Genomic DNA, 19049 nt, shown 5'->3' on the forward strand with positions numbered 1-19049 from the left:
AGCTCGTCTTTTGATTCATTCTGATGTCTCAGGCTGTAGCTGGTTTTCTGGTTCACTTCCTGTGCTAGACTCGTCTTTAGCTCGTCTTTTGATTCATTCTGATATCTCAGGCTGCAGCTGGTTTTCTGGTTCAGTTCATGTGCTAGGCTCGTCTTCAGCTCGTCTTTTGATTCATTCTGATATCTCAGGCTGCAGCTGGTTTTCTGGTTCAGTTCATGTGCTAGGCTCGTCTTTAGCTCGTCTTTTGATTCATTCTGATGTCTCAGGCTGCAGCTCGCTTTCTGGTTCAGTTTTTAGTCTTTTTCTTTTCTCAGGCTAGCTGGTTTCTGATTCAGTTCATGTGCTAGGCTCGTCTTTAGCTCGTCTTTTGATTCATTCTGATATCTCAGGCTGCAGCTCGTTTTCTGATTCAGTTCATGTGCTAGGCTCGTCTTTAGCTCGTCTTTTGATTCATTCTGATATCTCAGGCTGCAGCTGGTTTTCTGGTTCAGTTCCTGTGCTAGGCTCGTCTTTAGCTCGTCTTTTGATTCATTCTGATATCTCAGGCTGCAGCTCGTTTTCTGATTCAGTTCATGTGCTAGGCTCGTCTTTAGCTCGTCTTTTGATTCATTCTGATATCTCAGGCTGCAGCTGGTTTTCTGGTTCAGTTCCTGTGCTAGGCTCGTCTTTAGCTCGTCTTTTGATTCATTCTGATATCTCAGGCTGCAGCTCGTTTTCTGGTTCAGTTCCTGTGCTAGGCTCGTCTTTAGCTCGTCTTTTGATTCATTCTGATGTCTCAGGCTGCAGCTCGTTTTCTGGTTCACTTCATGTGCTAGGCTCGTCTTTAGCTCGTCTTTTGATTCATTCTGATATCTCAGGCTGCAGCTCGTTTTCTGATTCAATTCATGTGCTAGGCTCGTCTTCAGCTCGTCTTTTGATTCATTCTGATGTCTCAGGCTGCAGCTCGTTTTCTAATTCAGTTCATGTGCTAGGCTCGTCTTCAGCTCGTCTTTTGATTCATTCTGATGTCTCAGGCTGCAGCTGGTTTTCTAATTCAGTTCATGTGCTAGGCTCGTCTTCAGCTCGTCTTTTGATTCATTCTGATATCTCAGGCTGCAGCTGGTTTTCTAATTCAGTTCATGTGCTAGGCTCGTCTTCAGCTCGTCTTTTGATTCACTCTGATATCTCAGGCTGCAGCTGGTTTTCTGATTCACTTCCTGTGCTAGGCTCGTCTTAGCTCGTCTTTTGATTCATTCTGATATCTCAGGCTGCAGCTGGTTTTCTGGTTCAATTCATGTGCTAGACTCGTCTTCAGTTCGTCTTTTGATTCACTCTGATGTCTCAGGCTGCAGCTGGTTTTCTGGTTCAGTTCATGTGCTAGGCTCGTCTTCAGCTCGTCTTTTGATTCACTCTGATGTCTCAGGCTGCAGCTCGTTTTCTAATTCAGTTCATGTGCTAGGCTCGTCTTCAGTTCGTCTTTTGATTCATTCTGATGTCTCAGGCTGCAGCTGGTTTTCTGGTTCAGTTCATGTGCTAGGCTCGTCTTTAGCTCGTCTTTTGATTCATTCTGATGTCTCAGGCTGCAGCTGGTTTTCTGATTCAGTTCATGTGCTAGGCTCGTCTTCAGCTTGTCTTGTATTATACTGTTTTAAGATCTTAAACGGGCCACAAACCTTGGTTGAATTTAGGGACATAATTATATTCTTAATCTTAATCACCTTGGTAGGTGATAGGAAAAAACTAGAGGCCTAGCCTGGGGTTTATGAAAATAATAATTGTAGGGTCACTTAGCTCGATTAGTTTTTTAGTAATCCTGAGTAAATCTATCTAATTCTTGTATTAATTTCCTAATTCTAAGGGGAAATTCCATGAACATTATCGCTGATGTGAGTACGTAGGATACCTAAAACGCGTGCAATTCTACAATTTGTTTTGGCTCCATTAAATCCTATACCAATTGCAAAACATTTGTTATGTTATGTAATTTAAATATAATTTCAATTTGGTGAAAAAGGGTTTGTTGTTGTTGTTGTTGCTGTTGTATGTCCCAGGCTGCAGCCCCTTTACTGATATAGTTTATGTCCCAGGCTCCAGCTCGTCTTTTGTTTCAGTTGGTGACCCAGGCTCTAGCTCGTCGTCTGATTCATTTCATATCCCAGGCCCCATCCATATTGTTGTCTGATTAAGTGGATCACTCAGGCTCTAGCACGTTTACTGATTTGCAGACAGACTCTAGCTGGTGTACTGATTCTGTTCATGTCCTAGGTTCCAGCTCGTCTTATGATTTAGTTTATTTCCCAGGCTCCACCTGCTCGTATTGTGAGTCAGTTGATGCCTCAGCGCCTAACTCGTCCTCTGATTTATACCACCAGAACCTTTTCCAGTCGTCCTCCAATGGCCATTCATGTTCAGGTTTAGGATTCCCTTCTTCATCCTGTCATTAATGAAAAATGTGTAACATCATGCTTATATCTAGATAGGCCATTACTATCTGCAGTTTCGTACCTACAAAACAGCAGTTCTATCTTGTTTCTTTTTTCTCATCTTCTCGTGATGAAACAAATCACTGAGAACAAATTTTCAAGATCCATCAAATCATTGTTTGGCCTATGATCTAGCAAGAACACTATGATGAGATACAGTGATTTTCACTTGAGTGTCAAAAGTTAAAGTAAATCGCGTTTGCTTTGCTTATTTTCTTCTGTAATCTAAGGTTTTTAAGAGCTTAAAAGCTCCAATTGCTTCAATAATTTTGTTAATATCATTTCCCCATTTCTAGTCCTAAAGTTGTTGACACCTTATGCAAAGGATAAGAGATCAAGTCATTTGACCGTATTCTGATAATTTTGTTCAAAATGTGTTTCTGAAATGAAAACGGGAACCTTAAGAAGTCTTACTTTTCATCTTTGTTTCGTTTCCAAGGCCCGGGTCGCACTTGGGACAAAATCGGGACAAGTTTATTTTGATAACCAAAAAAATTGTCAGATTCCTGTCATCGGTTGACCACGCCAAGTGCGACCTACTTGTCCCTACGCGGACAAATCTTCAAAGAAGCCGTCGTCCTGCCTCAACGCAGGACTTTTTACGAACAACAAACAAAAATTGTTTTTCTTGTGACAAAAGTGTCAATCAGTTCAGTGATCCTTAAAAAATTATTCGCTTCACATTTTACTGTCTAGTCTGATGAATACGAATTCAAGCGGTTTTCGACCGAACATTTCCGTTATTTGGGGAAAGAGCCCTCGCCAAGATAATTCAAATGAAAAGAAAGATCGGTATAGGCTAGAGCAACTGTTCTGTAGCCGCAATCCGAATCATGAAGCACAGCAATATATTTGCTCATAAAATTTTTCGCTTTATACGGCGGCACGCTTTCTTTTATATGATCTTCGACATCGTTACGAACGCTCGCATTAAGAAGGTAGAAACAAAAATTGGCGTTGATTTGATTCAATGCGACCGGTTTGTCTCTCCCTTTTGAATGTTATTTTAGCTGCGAAATTAACTCAGTATCAAGTGACGGGTAATTTTGAGTGTCCAAGTGCGACCCTAAATACAACAATTCAAATTGTCTCGGACAAGTTGCGAGACAAACATTGTCCTCAACATCTTGCAACATTTCAAATGTTTGTCTCAAGTGCGACCCGGGCCCAAGATATTTGCAGCCTTTTCGCTACATGGTTTTGGCGCCTTAAAAATCTTTCGAAGTATCGCAAAACGTTTTGACAGATTCAGAACATGAGTTAGAAGAAATTTAATAAAAGAATCTTACAAGCGTCAGCAAATTGTTGAACATTGCAACAAAAACTTTAGACTTACGTGGTAATATGACCCCAGACTGGAGATATTGCTCTGACGTACAGCTCTAGTGAGATCAGTGACTTGTGTCTTTGTCATTTTAACACCTCCAAGGCGCAGGCTCTTTAGTTGAGGTACATATCTGAGATGTTGAGCAAGAACACTTACTCCATCACCAAGAAAGGGGTTATATGACAAGTACAGCTCGCGTAAGTTTGGAGCCTGGTACAGAGATCTGGCAATTACATTAGCAGGCTTGGCTGTTAAATTGATACGCCAAAGTCCTAACGTATGAAGTCTGTTTGTAAATTTGATACTGGAGACAAGAGTCTCCAGCAACTGAGCATTAAGCACTTTACCCACTTGGACAGAAATCGTTATCAGTCGTGGAGAAGTCACAAAAGGCAATGCCTCAGTTAGCGTCTTCATCTCCTGCTCTTCCAAATATTCGGCGTTAATCTCCCAGACTAGGGACAGAGAATGTCGAGTTGCAACTGGGGTGCTTTCAGTGTTTGTAGTCAAACACAAAGCAGTTGTGTTGTGTTGTTCATTTGACTGGTCACCAACAAGCTTCTTCGAAGTGAGATCTTTCAACATTTCGATAGGGAAGGTGTAATCAAACCTCTTATAAATACGTGCAAAATAAAGATACATCTTCTCTTCCTTTTTCAAGAAAAAATGTTCTACTGATCGAGGAGGATGTTTCTTTAGAAAATGCGAGGCTTCCTCTTCACCCGAACAACTAACAAGAAGTCCGTTTAAATTTTCCAACACAGTGATCAAGTCACAATAGTCTTGCTCTGGATGCTCGCTGTCAGCAAAAAATACATAGTTTGGTGGCAGAGAGGATTTCAGCAAGTGCTCCTTGGCAACACAATGCAGTTGATCAGAATCAATCAATAAAACACCTCCAACATACGAGCTTCGCAGCCGAGCACCAAAAAAAGCTGTGTGAACTGAGGGTAAGAAAATGTCTTTGTACTTCTGACAGATCGTCAATAGAAGGTGCTTCACAAAAGTTGTACTTTGTCAGACCTTCTTCTTTTCCTACAATTCCCAGATGGTGTAGAATAGCGCATGCAGCTTCTGCTGACAGCTCACAGGCAAATTTGAGAGCTTCACTCATCTTGACAATCTTTTGAAAAGAGTCAATTTCAGACAGACATGTATTAGATTTAAAGTTTCTATTTAACAGCTCCTCCTTAAGATAAAGAGCTGCAAAGAACTCTTGTATGGACTTATGAAGAAAATAAACACCTTTCTCGGGATTCAAACTTGAAATATTAAGTAGCTGGAACAATCCTGTTTCGATTAAGTTCTTTATTAAAACGTCGTCGGGCAGTTCGCCAGCGCGCAAAAAAAGAGAATCGTGCAAAAGTGCATCGAATGCAAGTTTTCCCAGTTTAGAGAGCTCTTCTTTGTAGTCATCTACCTTTCCAAACAACTCTGTATTTGCATCTTTTTCGGTCATGTGATCTAGTAGAGTCTGAATAAAATTTGTGTAAATGACAGCCCGTGATTTTGTCAGCTTTTCATGTTTTTCCTTCCAGAGCAAACACAACATCAGTAGAAGGAGAGGTATTTCTGCAATGTCAGTGAGCTCCTTTTCTTTCAAATGTTTCACAAATTCATCAACGTCTTCTTCATTTTCCAGAAACTTGCTTGCGAACTTTTTAATCCGATTCCCGTCAAATCCATTAATCTGAAGTTGAATGTGACTAGAAATTCTTAGTTTGTCAGCATTCGCTAACCGCGTTGTAATAATGACGTGACAATTCCTCAGCAGCGTGCCTTCCCAGATGTCTCGGACAGGTGAATGTTCCCCTGTACAGGCGTACTCATCATAGCCATCCAACACGAGTAACACTTTTTCTTGATTTTGGAGAACGTAATTATACAAGCTATCACCTGAAATCACTCCATCGGCAGTAAGCAGTTTAGCAGCCTTTAAAATAGCTGGCACATCGTGCAAAGCACAAACATCTCGCAACCTAATTAGAAGCACAAGATGGAATTTCTTTAGGATTTCTCTTCTCCGTTGTGACCAGTCGAAAGCAATCTTTTTGGAAAATGTAGTTTTTCCAAAGCCTGGCCGTCCAAACACCAGAATTCTCTTTGGGTTGGGATGATGCCTATGACCCTGGAATATGTCGGTGTAGTCTTCAAGTTTCTCTTGTGTCACTCCGCTGGGCTTCCAGTCTTCTCTAACCCAAGATAACTGTGTGTAAATCTCATCAATGTGAACTGCAGAGTTTCGGTTCCAAGGAATGGTTTTCACTTTACTCATGGTGTCATAAAGAGAATGAAGCTGATTCTGGCACTCCTCAAGGTCGAAAGGCTCTGTAAAAGAAAATGAACAATTCACTTTACCTATTTACCGAGGTTTTGCTCCGAGAATGGTCACCAGCCTATCGTGGTGAGTCAGTTTTTCTGTTTCTATGACCTCTAGAGCAACCACGGTCGAAGCCTTGCATTCCCGGTAGGGTTACCCATGCCAAACAGGCCGAATTAGGGCTGAGAGCAGACAAGGAGTGATTCCCTTGTATTCAGGTTTGGGGCTGGGAGTGGGGCTAAAGACACTGCCCAGTAAAACGCCTGCTGTTTTAAAAACCGGAAGCGTTGTCAACGCTATAAAACAAACTGGAAATGCCGCTGGCTGTAAAGACGCTCTTGAGCCAAAAAGGCTGGAAGCCCTAAGGCCGAAAGGCCCCAGAGTAGCCCCAAAGCGATAGACTAACGTCGGTTACTGTTATGTACTATGGCAGAGGCAACACGGACAGCACTAGTGGCCAAGGAGATGGCAGAGTATGGAATCGATATTCAAGGAATAAGCCAGACCAGGTGGAAATGGATGGGATCAGCAACACTGCAAAGCGGTAAGACAGTGGTGTACGTAGGAGATGACGAGATGCAACAAGGAGGATAAGCCATCAAGGGAGCCTTAACGGAATGAACACCGATCAGAAAGAGGATCATTATAGTACGATTCTATTAAAAAAAAAACACACAAAAAGATGACGGTGCTAAAAGTCTATGCACCAGATGAAGAAATGGATGAAAGGATGAATTTTACAATCTAACCCTTGACAAGGGGTCAGTAAGACAGAAACAAGAAATAGACTGCAAATAAAGGTAGAGCAATTTAGTGAAATGGGAGATATGACTAAACAATCCGAGTGGACGAAGGTGCGAGAGAAGAAATGGAAGAGATGGAAGAAATAGATTTAAGAAAATGGCAAGTACCGTAATGATTCGATTTAGCGCCCGGGGCGCTTATTTATTTTTGGTTCCTTAAGGGAGGGCGCTTATTCGGGACAAGGCGCTTATTTAAGTTTTTGCGAAAGAACCAAATGTTCAAAACAAAACTTTAATATATATTGAAATAACTAACAGTAATATAAACTGTAAAAGTAACAAATTGTTGAAAGTTCAGTTACTTTTACAAGAATTGATCATTTTAGCAGTAAATATATACATGTATGATACGGTGAATGTTCATGAGTTTTATCTTTTCGACATCGACGACTTTAGTAGGGGCAGTTAGCCACAATAGGAGCTGTACAGGCCCGCAAATGATCCCGACCCGCAAATGATCCCGGGACCGCAACTGATCCCAAATTGGATGGCAAATGATCCCAGTACCGGAAATGATTCGTGTAAATGATACAACAGAATACTTGGAATGGCGTGGACTTTATGAATAGTCTATGGATGTATATTTATAAAAGACAAGTGCCTTAGGCAAAACGCAACGATAAAAAGCGGTGAAAATAATGCGCGAAATAACAAAATTAGCATGTGACTATCTAAGTTTTTATTTAGTAAACACACCTACAAAATAAACATGAATCTTCGAAGATGCCTCTGCTGTTTAGAATTTTTTTTTCTGTACAGTGCTGCCTAGGTAGACACGAGCTTCCTTTTCCTTGGTAGCGCACAAGATTTCTACGTGCGAATTTTGGAGATTATGACAAATTTGTAGTTTATTTTGAAACCATTATTTGAAAACACATTTTCCTTGACAATTCGTTCTTGCAAATATTAAATGAAAAAAAATACAGTAAACGACTGAGTTATTACCACTACAGCGTCTCTGGGTAGGTTTATTTGCATACCGCACGCGTAGAGCTGTCAACTTTTGCATGTCCAAATTTCTTACTGCATGTCAATCAAGCTACGCAAAAATGAAGTCAGTTTTTAAGAGAAGTTTCAGTTGCCTTTAAGCTCCAGAACATTGTGAAAATTTATTTTAAAATTTATTTCAGTGACTTGATAAAGACATTCAAAGAAAAAAAATAAACCACAGATTTCGAAAGAGAGTAGCTCGTTAACAAGGGTCGGAGATCAATATGATTGAAATCAGCAACAAAACTCAACTTTCTTCCAGACTTTTCGTCTAGACCTTGTCGCTATGAACGCTGCGTGACTGCGCATGAATGAATGGCTATCAGCTAAAAACATTTCGCCGCAAATAAATCATCCCTTGATTGGAGAGAGTTCATATTTCTGCTGATTGGATTGTTAAACTTTATGTTACGTTTTAGGTTAGTAATCGGTGCATATTTATCAGCTATATCGATAAAGTTGTGGTTTTGAATTTAAATCGTTCAAATACGGTACATTCTCTCGCGTCAATTGTTTTTCTTATTGTTGTATTATTAATAAAGAAATGAATTAAATAAATTTAAATCCTTTGTCCATATTCTTTAGTCCACGCATATCCATCATTTACGGTTAGGCGACTGTTTCCGGTCCGGAGATCATTTGCGGTTCAATTTTGGGATCATTTCTGGTCTTGGGAACATTTGCCATCCAATTTGGGATCATTTGCGGTCCCGGGATCATTTTCGGGCCTGTACAGAGCGCTTTTAAGAATGGCGGTGCGTATAAGAATGGGGGCGCTTATTGGAATAGGGGCACTTATTAACAAAAACACATTCGAAGGGGGCGCTTATTCGGGAGGGGGCGCTTATTGGAAGGAGGGCGCTAAATCGAATCATTAGGGTACAAGAGGTTAGCGTCGATAAATATTAAGGAGAACATGAAGTAGGCCCAGAGCTATGTAAAGCTGGGGTCAAACTAAATGGCGTGGGTGGGTGGGTCGTGGGTCGTGGGTCCTGGGTCGTGGGTCGTGCGTCGTGGGTCGTGCGTCGTGCGTCGTGCGTTGTGGGTCGTGGGTCGTGGGTCGTGGGTCGTGGGTCGTGGGTCGTGGGTCGTGGGTCGTGGGTCGTGGGTCAGTCGTGGGTTTTGGGTCGTGGCAAGTTCGCCCCGGATGCAAAGGAGCATTCTCATGCACCGATTTGTTATTTTGGATACGGTTTTTCTTATTAACAAAAACATGTTTTTCTTTTATGTCTGGCGCACCGTTTCGCTTTTTTCCCTTCATGTCTGCCGGACAGTTTTACGGAAGTGGGCCGAAAATTGCAAGTATTTGCTTGACCTTGGCGTGTAGGCTGTTTTCCGAATGAGAATTTTCTGATCGGCGTTTTGGTCCCGTTTTGGTAACAACCAATTTATTGAACGATTTCATGTACGTAGCTTGGTGGTTCTTCATTCCATATCGATTAAATTATCATGTTATTTATTTATTTGTTTTTCCAATTTTATCAGGGAAGTCACGCTAGCCAATATATTTTATAATTTTTAAAGATTCGTGGCTTTTCTTGGTCATTTCAAGTGAAAAAGTTACAACTTTTCGAGTCTAATTTTAAGGGATTTCTACAGAACACCTAATGGATTTTTTTTCCTGTGCATGGCCAACTTTTTATTCCTCTAATGTTAAAAATAGGTGAAATGTACATGTTTGCTGAAAGCATTCGCGGAAGCATTATCAAAACTTGCACTGCCTGGGGCTATAGCGGAAGGAACTATTTATATTCTTGAAATGACTTAATAATTGTACACCGGTTTTAAGTACTAGAGATTTGTTTCACAAGGCCAAATCGATGTTGCTGTTTCAGAATCCGAACTTGCAGTTTTGTCGTCGACCGCGGTCAAACGACAGAAATATGCCAAAAACAAGACAAGTGCTTCAAAGATAAGGTTTTGAATTTCACAATTTAAAGTTTCATACATAACCGGTATCGTGACAATTTACGAAGCTTTTGGGGCTTTATTAAAAAATGTTTGAAAATGGTGATATGTGGACTTTTCTGCGCCATTTTTTCAAAGCACTTTGGTTCAGATGTAAAACATTTAAAAAGTAAAAACACTCTTATACCTGGGAAAACGGGAATGTTCAGGAAAGCGTGACTCTCGCGTGACTAAGTTATCGTGACGTTGTGTTTTAGGTCAAAGTATAAATGAGTGACAGATGTCAAACGAAAGGTGTCAAGGATTTGGGAGGCAGTAGTTGTTGTACACTGTTGTATGTTGTACAATTAAACATTGTGTTCATTGAGATGCCTTTCCATCAACGCAACAGGGAATATGTTTATTTACATTCAGCAGCTATTTTTTTCTCATACTAAGGGACGGACCATTATTTTTTGGAGGGGGGGGGGATGAAAAATATTGAAAAAAATTGTTTGCAGGGCCTGGAAAGACAAAATAAATTGTTTGCAAACACGATATGTATAACAAAAAACAGTAAGAATTTCGAAAAAAATTGTTTGCAGAGGTACATAAACTAAAAAAATGTTTGCAGAGGAGAATTTTTCATCCCCCCTCCAAGAAAATAATGGTCCGTCCCTAACACATCAATACGAAACGAAATTCCCCGAAATAGGAAGAAAAGCTGCCTATAAAGACGTTTGAATGCGGCTATGGTGCGTCGAGATTTGACCTTCGGTTATCAATTGAAGCTTGAGGCTGCAGATGCACTATCGAAGGCTGCGTTTAAAGAGATTAAAGGGAAATCAAAACTTGCAATGTCAAGCACTGTAGCGAAATAAACGTTTCATTTTATTGAACTGACTAAAGTTATATTTTAGACCATTATTTTATAATAAAAAGGATTATGTTACTCTTGCATATATCCTGCGAAAGCAAGAAACAAGAATGTAATGTATTGGTCAGGAGTTGTGTACGCATGCTCAATAAAGGGCGGACCGGGCTCGTGTATGGCCGCCATGTTGAAATGTAGTGTGTTGTTAGCGTGTGTTTCATCTGGCCTAATCAGCCGTATAAGAGACCATCCAAAGGTTTCTCGATATTTAACAAAGAAACCCAGTGGAAATATTTCGACACTAGTTTGCTACTGATCCACACACTGGTACCTAATTAAAATTCCGATTTTACACAGATGAAATGGCAGAAATAGAAGTAGCTGATCTGCTTATCAGCCAAACTGAAGAAACTTGTCCTTGTCGATGCAATCGTTTTAAGAGTGTTCTTTTTTGTTTAAGATTTTTCAGTTTTTCTGCGAACTAGTAGCCTGCGTGGCTAACTGCGTGGCCGGCGTTCAAAGAGGAAAGAGAGGGGAAGTTCAAGCGGTAGTCTCATGCAACGTATATTGTAACACCTCCATCCGAGGTCTTTGAATGAGTGAGTTCAAATTTTCGGCCTTGTTAAGCGTCACACATTTTTCGGTAAATTTAAAATCCAGAGATAGCTGGTAATTCGGCTTATACACCCACGACCCACGACCCACGACCCACGACCCACGACCCACGACCCACGACCCACGATCCACGATCCACGACCCACGACCCACGACCCACGACCCACGACCCACGACCCACGACCCACGACGTACGACCCACGACCCACGACACACGCCAATTAGACAATCTCGTAAAGCTGACATAGAAGACACCGCAAGTAGACTAACTGGACCTTCATGATCACTTGCTTCAAGTAACTTCAGTAATTCTATGTAATCACAACACTACTGACCTGTCAACCGTGTTCTCTTCTCGAGATTGGCCAAATCATCCAACTTCTTTTCTATCTCATCCAGCTTGTCTTTCATGCTGTCTTCGTCCTTCTTCCATGCTCTCAGAAGCTCTTGGTAATGCTGTTCAATATCAGGATCCATGCTGTCATTTGCAAGACTGTCAATGGCTTCTTCATTAATGGCTGTTCCTCCCAGTCTCACCAATGTGTCTCGGATGTCTTGCCAGTATTGACGAAAGGATGCATCATCAACAGAAGCCTGGTTGGCATGGGCATAAACTGTGTTCCTGTAGAACTTGATGCGAACAATGTCAGCCTCTAGACTTGTGTCTGTTGCAGGAGGAAGAGTATCCCAACCAGTGGCAGGAGTTAACAAATTGCAAATATTCCTAAACAGAATCATTAGCAGGGTGACATCAAAGTTCGTAGATAAAACTGAAGACCTGACAGCAGGATACAGTTTGCTCCACTGCGTTTGATTAATGATTCTTTTCTTCAAAAGTGACTGCAATGACCCATGTACTACAGGGTGTGCCAGAACTGTATGAAGGCGGCTTGGTGGATGAATTTTATCAAATGCCTCTCTCAGAACCTGTGATCCCACATCCACCAGAAGGCGGCACAATCGAGCGTAATTGGTTGTCTCTTTAGTTGAAGAAAATGGTGTAGAAGCCATGACAAGTCCGTCTGACCTAAAAGAATGGTAGATAAATATAATTAAAAATGAAGAGAATTACTTTTTATTAACCGAGCGCGAGGGCCGTACATGAAGAATACGACCCAAGCGAGCTCCTTACAAGAATAGTTCCGAGTTAGGGAAAGTTAATATGAAGTTTGTAATATGGTTCTTCACTCAAAAACTAACAAGCTAGGATTTCCCTCGCTTAGAACAAGCGAAAAAATACATTGCTTTTGATTTCGATCGCGTGGATTTACTGGTTTATATAAATACATGTTTTGATTATGATTCGCGCAATATGTACCCTTGATGAGACCCCGTCTTATAGTGTTTAATACGTAGTTAAGGAGCTCAAGGAAATCATGATGTTTTGAAACTTTGGGTTCGGAATCGCTTCGCTACTATCTTGCATTGAATTGTTATGCAAAGTGTGAAAAACAACTGTTATTCAGTCTTGACATCATGTGTTTTGGCGCTCGGTTATTAAAAACAGCTTACTTGTTTTTCGAAGTGAATTAAGGAATGTTTACACACATATTACTACACGAAATTCAGCAGCTTAAAATCCTGACAGATAACTTCATTAGCGGCACATTACAGAGAGAAATTATGCAAATAGCTCATGTGTTTATGCAGACGAGTCGAAAGTGAAAGTGCTTGTCTTTTGTCACAGAAATCTACAGATTTTTTAACTACGAAGTTGTAATGCATGATGTAAGAAAGAGCAAGAGTTTTTTCATATGACTCGAACTAGGAGAGGAAATTATCTTTGAAATGAACATGCATGAATTGTAAAAGAACCGCGTTCATCTGAACCTACCTTGTCTCGAATTCTGAATTCAATATTAAAGGCGGAAGTGCAAGACGAAGAAACTTGAATTCAGCTAATAACAGCTAAATGCTCGCCAAACACACTTGAACACGGCAGTATACATCTTTGATAATACACTGATTAATCTTCTGAATCCATAGGTTTTTCATCACCCAAAAGGACAGTACGCTAAGGACGCGCAAATTTGCTGCGACGAGCAGGCAATGTAAATAAACAAACTCGTCCCCAGGTATCCGCGTAGTCTGAGGTGCGCCGTTTCGAGCCTTGCATGATTTACCTAACTCATTTGAATTTAGTGTCACGCGAACGTCTCTTTTTACCTTCCTTATCATACCTTGTCTCAAAGCTGACATTTTGAAGAAACGAAGAAAGCAAATGGAAACTATAAGATTTAAACTAGTTTCGTTTGTTGATGTAACAATATACGACATTCTCGTCTCCAGAGGCGCTTGTCCCTCTTAGCCGGCAGAGCATGTGCACGACAAACAATCCAAAAAAGTGGCTTTGAGGACAGTGCTCTTGACAATGGTGTCAAGAGCACTCAGTGTGTTGGATTTTACATTTATCCAACGCTTTCTTGCTATAAATCGACTACATTTTTTAACTTTTTAAAGCAAAATTTCCGCCAACTGTATAAATTTAACCTGACGGACGCGGTGTCTCATTACTAATGTTCACAAACAGTCAGATTCGTTTACGAAACTTATTGCCATGTACTGAAAGTTGATATATACAAGACAGTCATATAATGAGCTTCCTGTTTCCTTTATTCAGATTAATATTCATCTCATGAGAAGTGCAATTTATCTAACATCAGAAATTTCAAGCAATTCCTAGATAGGGTCTGGTCTGAAAAAAGTATCGATCTTTGGGTGTGAAGTCTGAGATAGGGAAAGGAAAATCACATGTTAAGTCTAAAAATAGGTAAGAGTTTTAAGAAGCGCGCCACACGCCACCACCAAAATTATCGGGGAGTTTCCCTTCAGGAGAGTTTCATCTGTAAACACCTAGCCTTAATTTTCATATTGGATTGCGGGATGACTGTCGTAAATTTTTTGCTAAATGCTTACTTCAAGACTCGACAAAACGTGTCCGCTTTTACGAACACCCTTTGAATGATGGAAACCTATCATTTTAATAAAAAGTAGTTAATGTGCTTTAAGTGTAAGTTTACTTTAAATACCAAAAAGGACGGTATAATATAATAACCTGATGGGTTTGTCAATACCACATCGTAAATTATGAATATTGTTTAGTTTTAAACATCTGAGTCATGCTTACTGAGTCATGCTGATGCTTAACTTAACTCAATTTTGCAAATTTTGCAGGCACCATCTAAATAACTTCAGCTGTCCTTTAAGTCTAAAATAAAATAAAAAACTAATAAAGATTGATGTAAGACACTGAAAACTGAAGTGAATTTCTAAGCTCTTCATTAAAAGAAAAATTTTATACAGCACCAGTAAACTAATATGATGCAATTAGCTAAACTGGATAGTTAAAAGCAAGTTATAAATTATGTACATCTTTATTTTTAATTTTGCTATATCAGTGAAAACCTTGAAGGAGTTAGGTTTCATTAAAGCGCATTTCGGTAAATGCATTTCTTGAAAACGCATTTACCAGATAATTCTAATAACTAACTTCTCTACACTGCTCCCAAGAGCACTATCCATATTTTATTTTTGATGTTGGAAGATATATAGAGCAAATATCTGATAGCCTGACAGATACTAAAGTTCACCAACAAGAAAAAAACGATACGACAGGTGCTATCAATCCATGGCTGATTCCTGGCTGGCACAGTTAGCTTTTGTGACTCTCAGCATTCTCCTGGGTATTTTATTTGTGTTGGCGAACACAGACTTTTGTGGAAGCGTATTTGAGACTCAAATCGGTAAGTAGAGGCAAAAAATACAAAAACATATCTTCTAGCAATTTGCCTAATTGTAAGCAATGAAAAAACAAGCTTTTCCGTTTCTTTTCCTTTTAGACCATGCCTTACTCGGTCACGTCATGGCCAAGGATTTTGTTGCTGACGAATTTGAATGTCAGCTTAAATGCTTCGGAAATAACAGTTGCAAGTCATTTAATGTTCATCATATTGGGAAAACTGCAAAACATATCTGTGAACTAAACAACATAACACGACAAATGAAGCCAAGTGATTTCAAACGGAAGAAAGGATCTACATACTATAGCTCTATTCAGGTGAGGGCGCATATTTTTATTGGTCGCCAGACTTTCCTAATCCCTATAGTCGGTAGAGCGAGTTAAAATATCGAGACTATTTCGCCTCAGTGGTCACTTCCTGTATGCTTGAATATACTAATATCACAAGGAAACATGATATGCTGAATATGAAGGACAAGGGTGCCCGCCTTATAAAGGTCCACAACAGCGTCCTCGAATAACGACCGTCATTCTCCAAGGCTTGCCCCCTAAAGAGAGAGAGAGAGCTAGATTTTGAAGTCTTAGAAAGTTTCTTTTTGGCTGAGCGGAGGTGGGAAGATATTGACATCTTCAATGGCAAATAATTTTTTTTACAAATATCATTCCTGAGAATCATACTGAAAAGTCCATTTTGGCATCTATTATTAATGTAAAGGCCCTGTAAACAAAGAACATTGTTCTACAAACATTGATGCGGAAATATTGTTTCTCATTGTTTTTATTGGAACCTGTACATGTTTTGTGGTTCCAAACTTTTGCAACAACAGTTTGCTTCCTTGAAAAATGTTTCCTCATTTGCGCACCAAGGAAACAATTTGAAAACAACGTTTCCGCTTATGAGGCGACCTTAAAACGTCTAGAATTTTGTTATTGTTATTATTTATTACTGCTTCAACAAAAAAAGAAGATGAAGATTGGTACGACTGTTATTTATATAGCGTTATTTCTATTTTTTTCTAAGAGCGCTTTATAAAGTGCTATTGATTATAAAAACATCTTAATCTAACCCAGGTCTCCTGCATGGATGTTTCGCGTCAAAAGAATGGACAAGTAAAAAGCGGTCAGTGTCATCCGGGATACAAGGGAAAACAGTGTCAAACACGTGAGTACAGTCTTGTTGAAGGGGTGTGTAGCATCTCTGCTAAAATAATGGCTTTTAGTCTTGAATTAAGACTACTCAAACAAATGCGTTTTATTCTTCAATTTCCTTCAGTAAAATTTTCCAAAATTTTTACACTACAAACACGAAACACGAAAAATGTGGGGTTGCGGGGGTTTAGCTTCTTCGGCTTTTGCAAATTTGTGTCTTTTCCCTGAGAAGATTTTCCTCAAAAAACAAGTAGAGTAAGTAAAGCAAAACAATTACAACCCCTCTACCAAATGTTACAGAACATTACCGAATTAATCTCGAGAAAACCTAGACGAATGTTACCACTTTTGGCCCATGACAATTACGTCATAAGAATAGGAATTTGCCAAGATCGTTATTTAGGCAACAAAGAGAATACTCTTGTGTCAACTCAATCGAATAACGAATGTTTTCACAGTGTTTACTGGGCGTTTGATGCAATTCCATGGTGAAAATTTACAAACTCATAATCAAGTTTAAACAGTATTATCTGCCCTTAAAAATCTGTTGTGGATAAAGTCTTTGCTTTGAAATGTTTAACACAATTCGTGGCTGATAATTTAAATTTTTAACCTCAGCTCGAGAGCGCGCAGATTCGAAAGCTTGCAACAGCATTGCGAGCTCAGTAATGAAAAGTTTTAGTGCAGAGAACTTTAAAGAAAATATCGTATTTTCTGTTGTAGCAAGAAAATTTGTGTACTCCCAACAGCCTGCCCATTCCTGCAAGGATATCAGGGACTCAGGAGTCTCTATGAAGGACGGAGAGTACTGGATCGACCCTGAGAAGAGTGGTAACCCTTTAAAAGTCTTCTGTGACATGACAACTGACGGAGGTAAGTTACAGAAAGTTTTAAAACTTTTCCTAACCTCTCCAGACTCACAGTAATTTTAGCGACTGGCTATCAAACCAAACGGCTCTAGTGTGTACGATACCCACAAAACCTAAACTGCATGAAAAGTACAAATGCCTGCTTAACAAACCGAGTGAGGATTTGTCACTTTTACTGACAGTCTTGTTTTGTCAAGACCACTGAACCTTGTTTACTTTCAGGAGGATGGCTTCTTGTCTCCAACTTTGTGCTTGACGGCTTGAACTTTCAACCGTCAGTTGAGGCGTCCTACCGTGGAATAAACAGCTCTCTGATGATTCTCACAAAACGCGCCATGAATGAGCTGAGAACACACTTGTCTTTCACTCAACTGAGATTCCATTGCAGTAAACAACAGGGACGTACGTTCCATGTGACAACGGTCGTTAACAGCACTGGCGAAGCTGTAGTCCAGTACTTCAGCGGTCAGACGGATGTGCAGCCCGACGCCTGTGGCTCGTTTGTTAGAATGGGAAATGATAATTCGAGGTTAGCGCGAGTTTGCAATATTTGGGGAAGAGAAAATGGCGCGTATAAAGTTGGAAAATGGGGACATGGTCAAGATCAAGACAGATTATACATTTTTCCTGCTTTTACTTTGGGTCTCTATCACTGGTGGATTTCTCCTGGGCAGGCGCCATATTGTGATGACGACCATCACAATAGACCCGCTGCCAGTGTGGGTGATTTCTGGAAAGTGTTTGTTCGTTAAGAACCTCCTTCTTCTGTATAGGTGACGTTTAGATACCAGATAAATAATAGTAACTCAAACAACCGTTATCCAACAGGCCTTTTAGTTACTGGATTGTCCGTTCCCTTCACAAGGTACATAATGGAAACGGTTTTAATCTTTGCCGCACTGTTAAACATGAAAGTATATTCAAGTAAAGGGAAGGAGCTGTAAATATTTTTCCCAACAGACGTAGCATGAGTAAAGAAGACAAACTCGACGACTTTAATTTTTTAAGTAAAAACTCGCCGTAGAGCAGTTTTCGTTTGAGTGTCGTAAAACCAAAGGACACAGACAATCCAGTGTGCCAATCAAAACTCGAAGCAGATACATGTAGCCGGCACGATTTACCACGGGAAAACGTGGGCAAGTCATTATTTACGACTGGTTTTAGTTTAACTTCTGATTATCTTAAAAAGTGATGCGAGTGTTTTTAACCAATCACTAAGCGTACTAAAGCAATCCCAAAGCAAACGAGAATTGCTTTCGACGCTCAAGTGAACACTGCTGCTAACGTTTTATATTTAGTCACTTGTACATTCCACGTATATCCGTATACAGAGTAAATTGCATTAACGGTTTTCGTTGCATTTTGACCTACTTAAATTTAAATTGAAAGTTTGTATCATGACTAAAAGAATCGTTTCCCAGTACCCAGTCACTGGAAATTAAAATTTAACATTGAGTTACAGTAACTTCGTGTAGTGATTAAAATAACTACTGTTGCAAATTACTGTTGTAATTAGGAAGTATATATCACCATGTACGTACAAGTTTGTTTTTGCTTATTACAGCAATACAGCTGGCAAGTGGTCAGTAGTATAATGCCACCCAACGAAGCTGACACTAAAATAAATTTTGACTACGGGTACTTTTAAAGCACATCCTTGAAATAGCTTTACTTATTTGTAAATACGAAGCTTACAATTATTATCCATATTGTGAAAGTAATGGTGGTGTATGTCAAACTTGGTAGAAATATTAAAAACAGGCCACTTTGGAAAACATTTCCGAGTTGCCCAACAGGATTGGAATCAATCAGCTAGTGACCTTCCGCACGCCATTCGGACGCTCTAGGCTACATGTGACAAATGGACTAAGATAACTTTTTTCTAAACAAAGCACCAAAAACGTCATTTTAGTTTCGCACATTTTCACTTATCGCTGACAAGACTGATGTAAGCAGTACACAAGATGCCTAGCTTTCAGTTATTATGACTAAATTGCGCATTCATCACCTTGTA

The 19049-nt window shown here is 39.8% G+C and overlaps 1 protein-coding gene and 1 pseudogene across 2 annotated transcripts; one reads left to right on the forward strand and one right to left on the reverse strand.

The window, feature by feature from the left end:
- Positions 1-754: 754 nt before the first annotated feature.
- Positions 755-13710, reverse strand: LOC144653058 (NLR family CARD domain-containing protein 4-like; annotated as a pseudogene). The gene is made up of 4 exons (XR_013570660.1): positions 13113-13710; positions 11614-12305; positions 3799-6117; positions 755-2413 (listed from the first exon to the last, which is right to left on the reverse strand). The product of XR_013570660.1 is annotated as an NLR family CARD domain-containing protein 4-like (transcript).
- Positions 13711-14702: 992 nt separating this feature from the next.
- LOC144653061 (uncharacterized) lies at positions 14703-19049 on the forward strand. The gene is made up of 5 exons (XM_078512973.1): positions 14703-15021; positions 15118-15335; positions 16089-16179; positions 16890-17039; positions 17258-19049. The coding sequence occupies exons 1-5, from the start codon at positions 14907-14909 to the stop codon at positions 17785-17787; spliced, it is 1104 nt and encodes a 367-aa protein (XP_078369099.1). The 5' UTR covers positions 14703-14906; the 3' UTR covers positions 17788-19049.

The sequence above is a fragment of the Oculina patagonica genome, chromosome 5 (genome assembly GCF_052425735.1).
Source record: "Oculina patagonica isolate OP01 chromosome 5, crgOcupat, whole genome shotgun sequence".
Taxonomy (NCBI): domain Eukaryota; kingdom Metazoa; phylum Cnidaria; class Anthozoa; order Scleractinia; family Oculinidae; genus Oculina; species Oculina patagonica.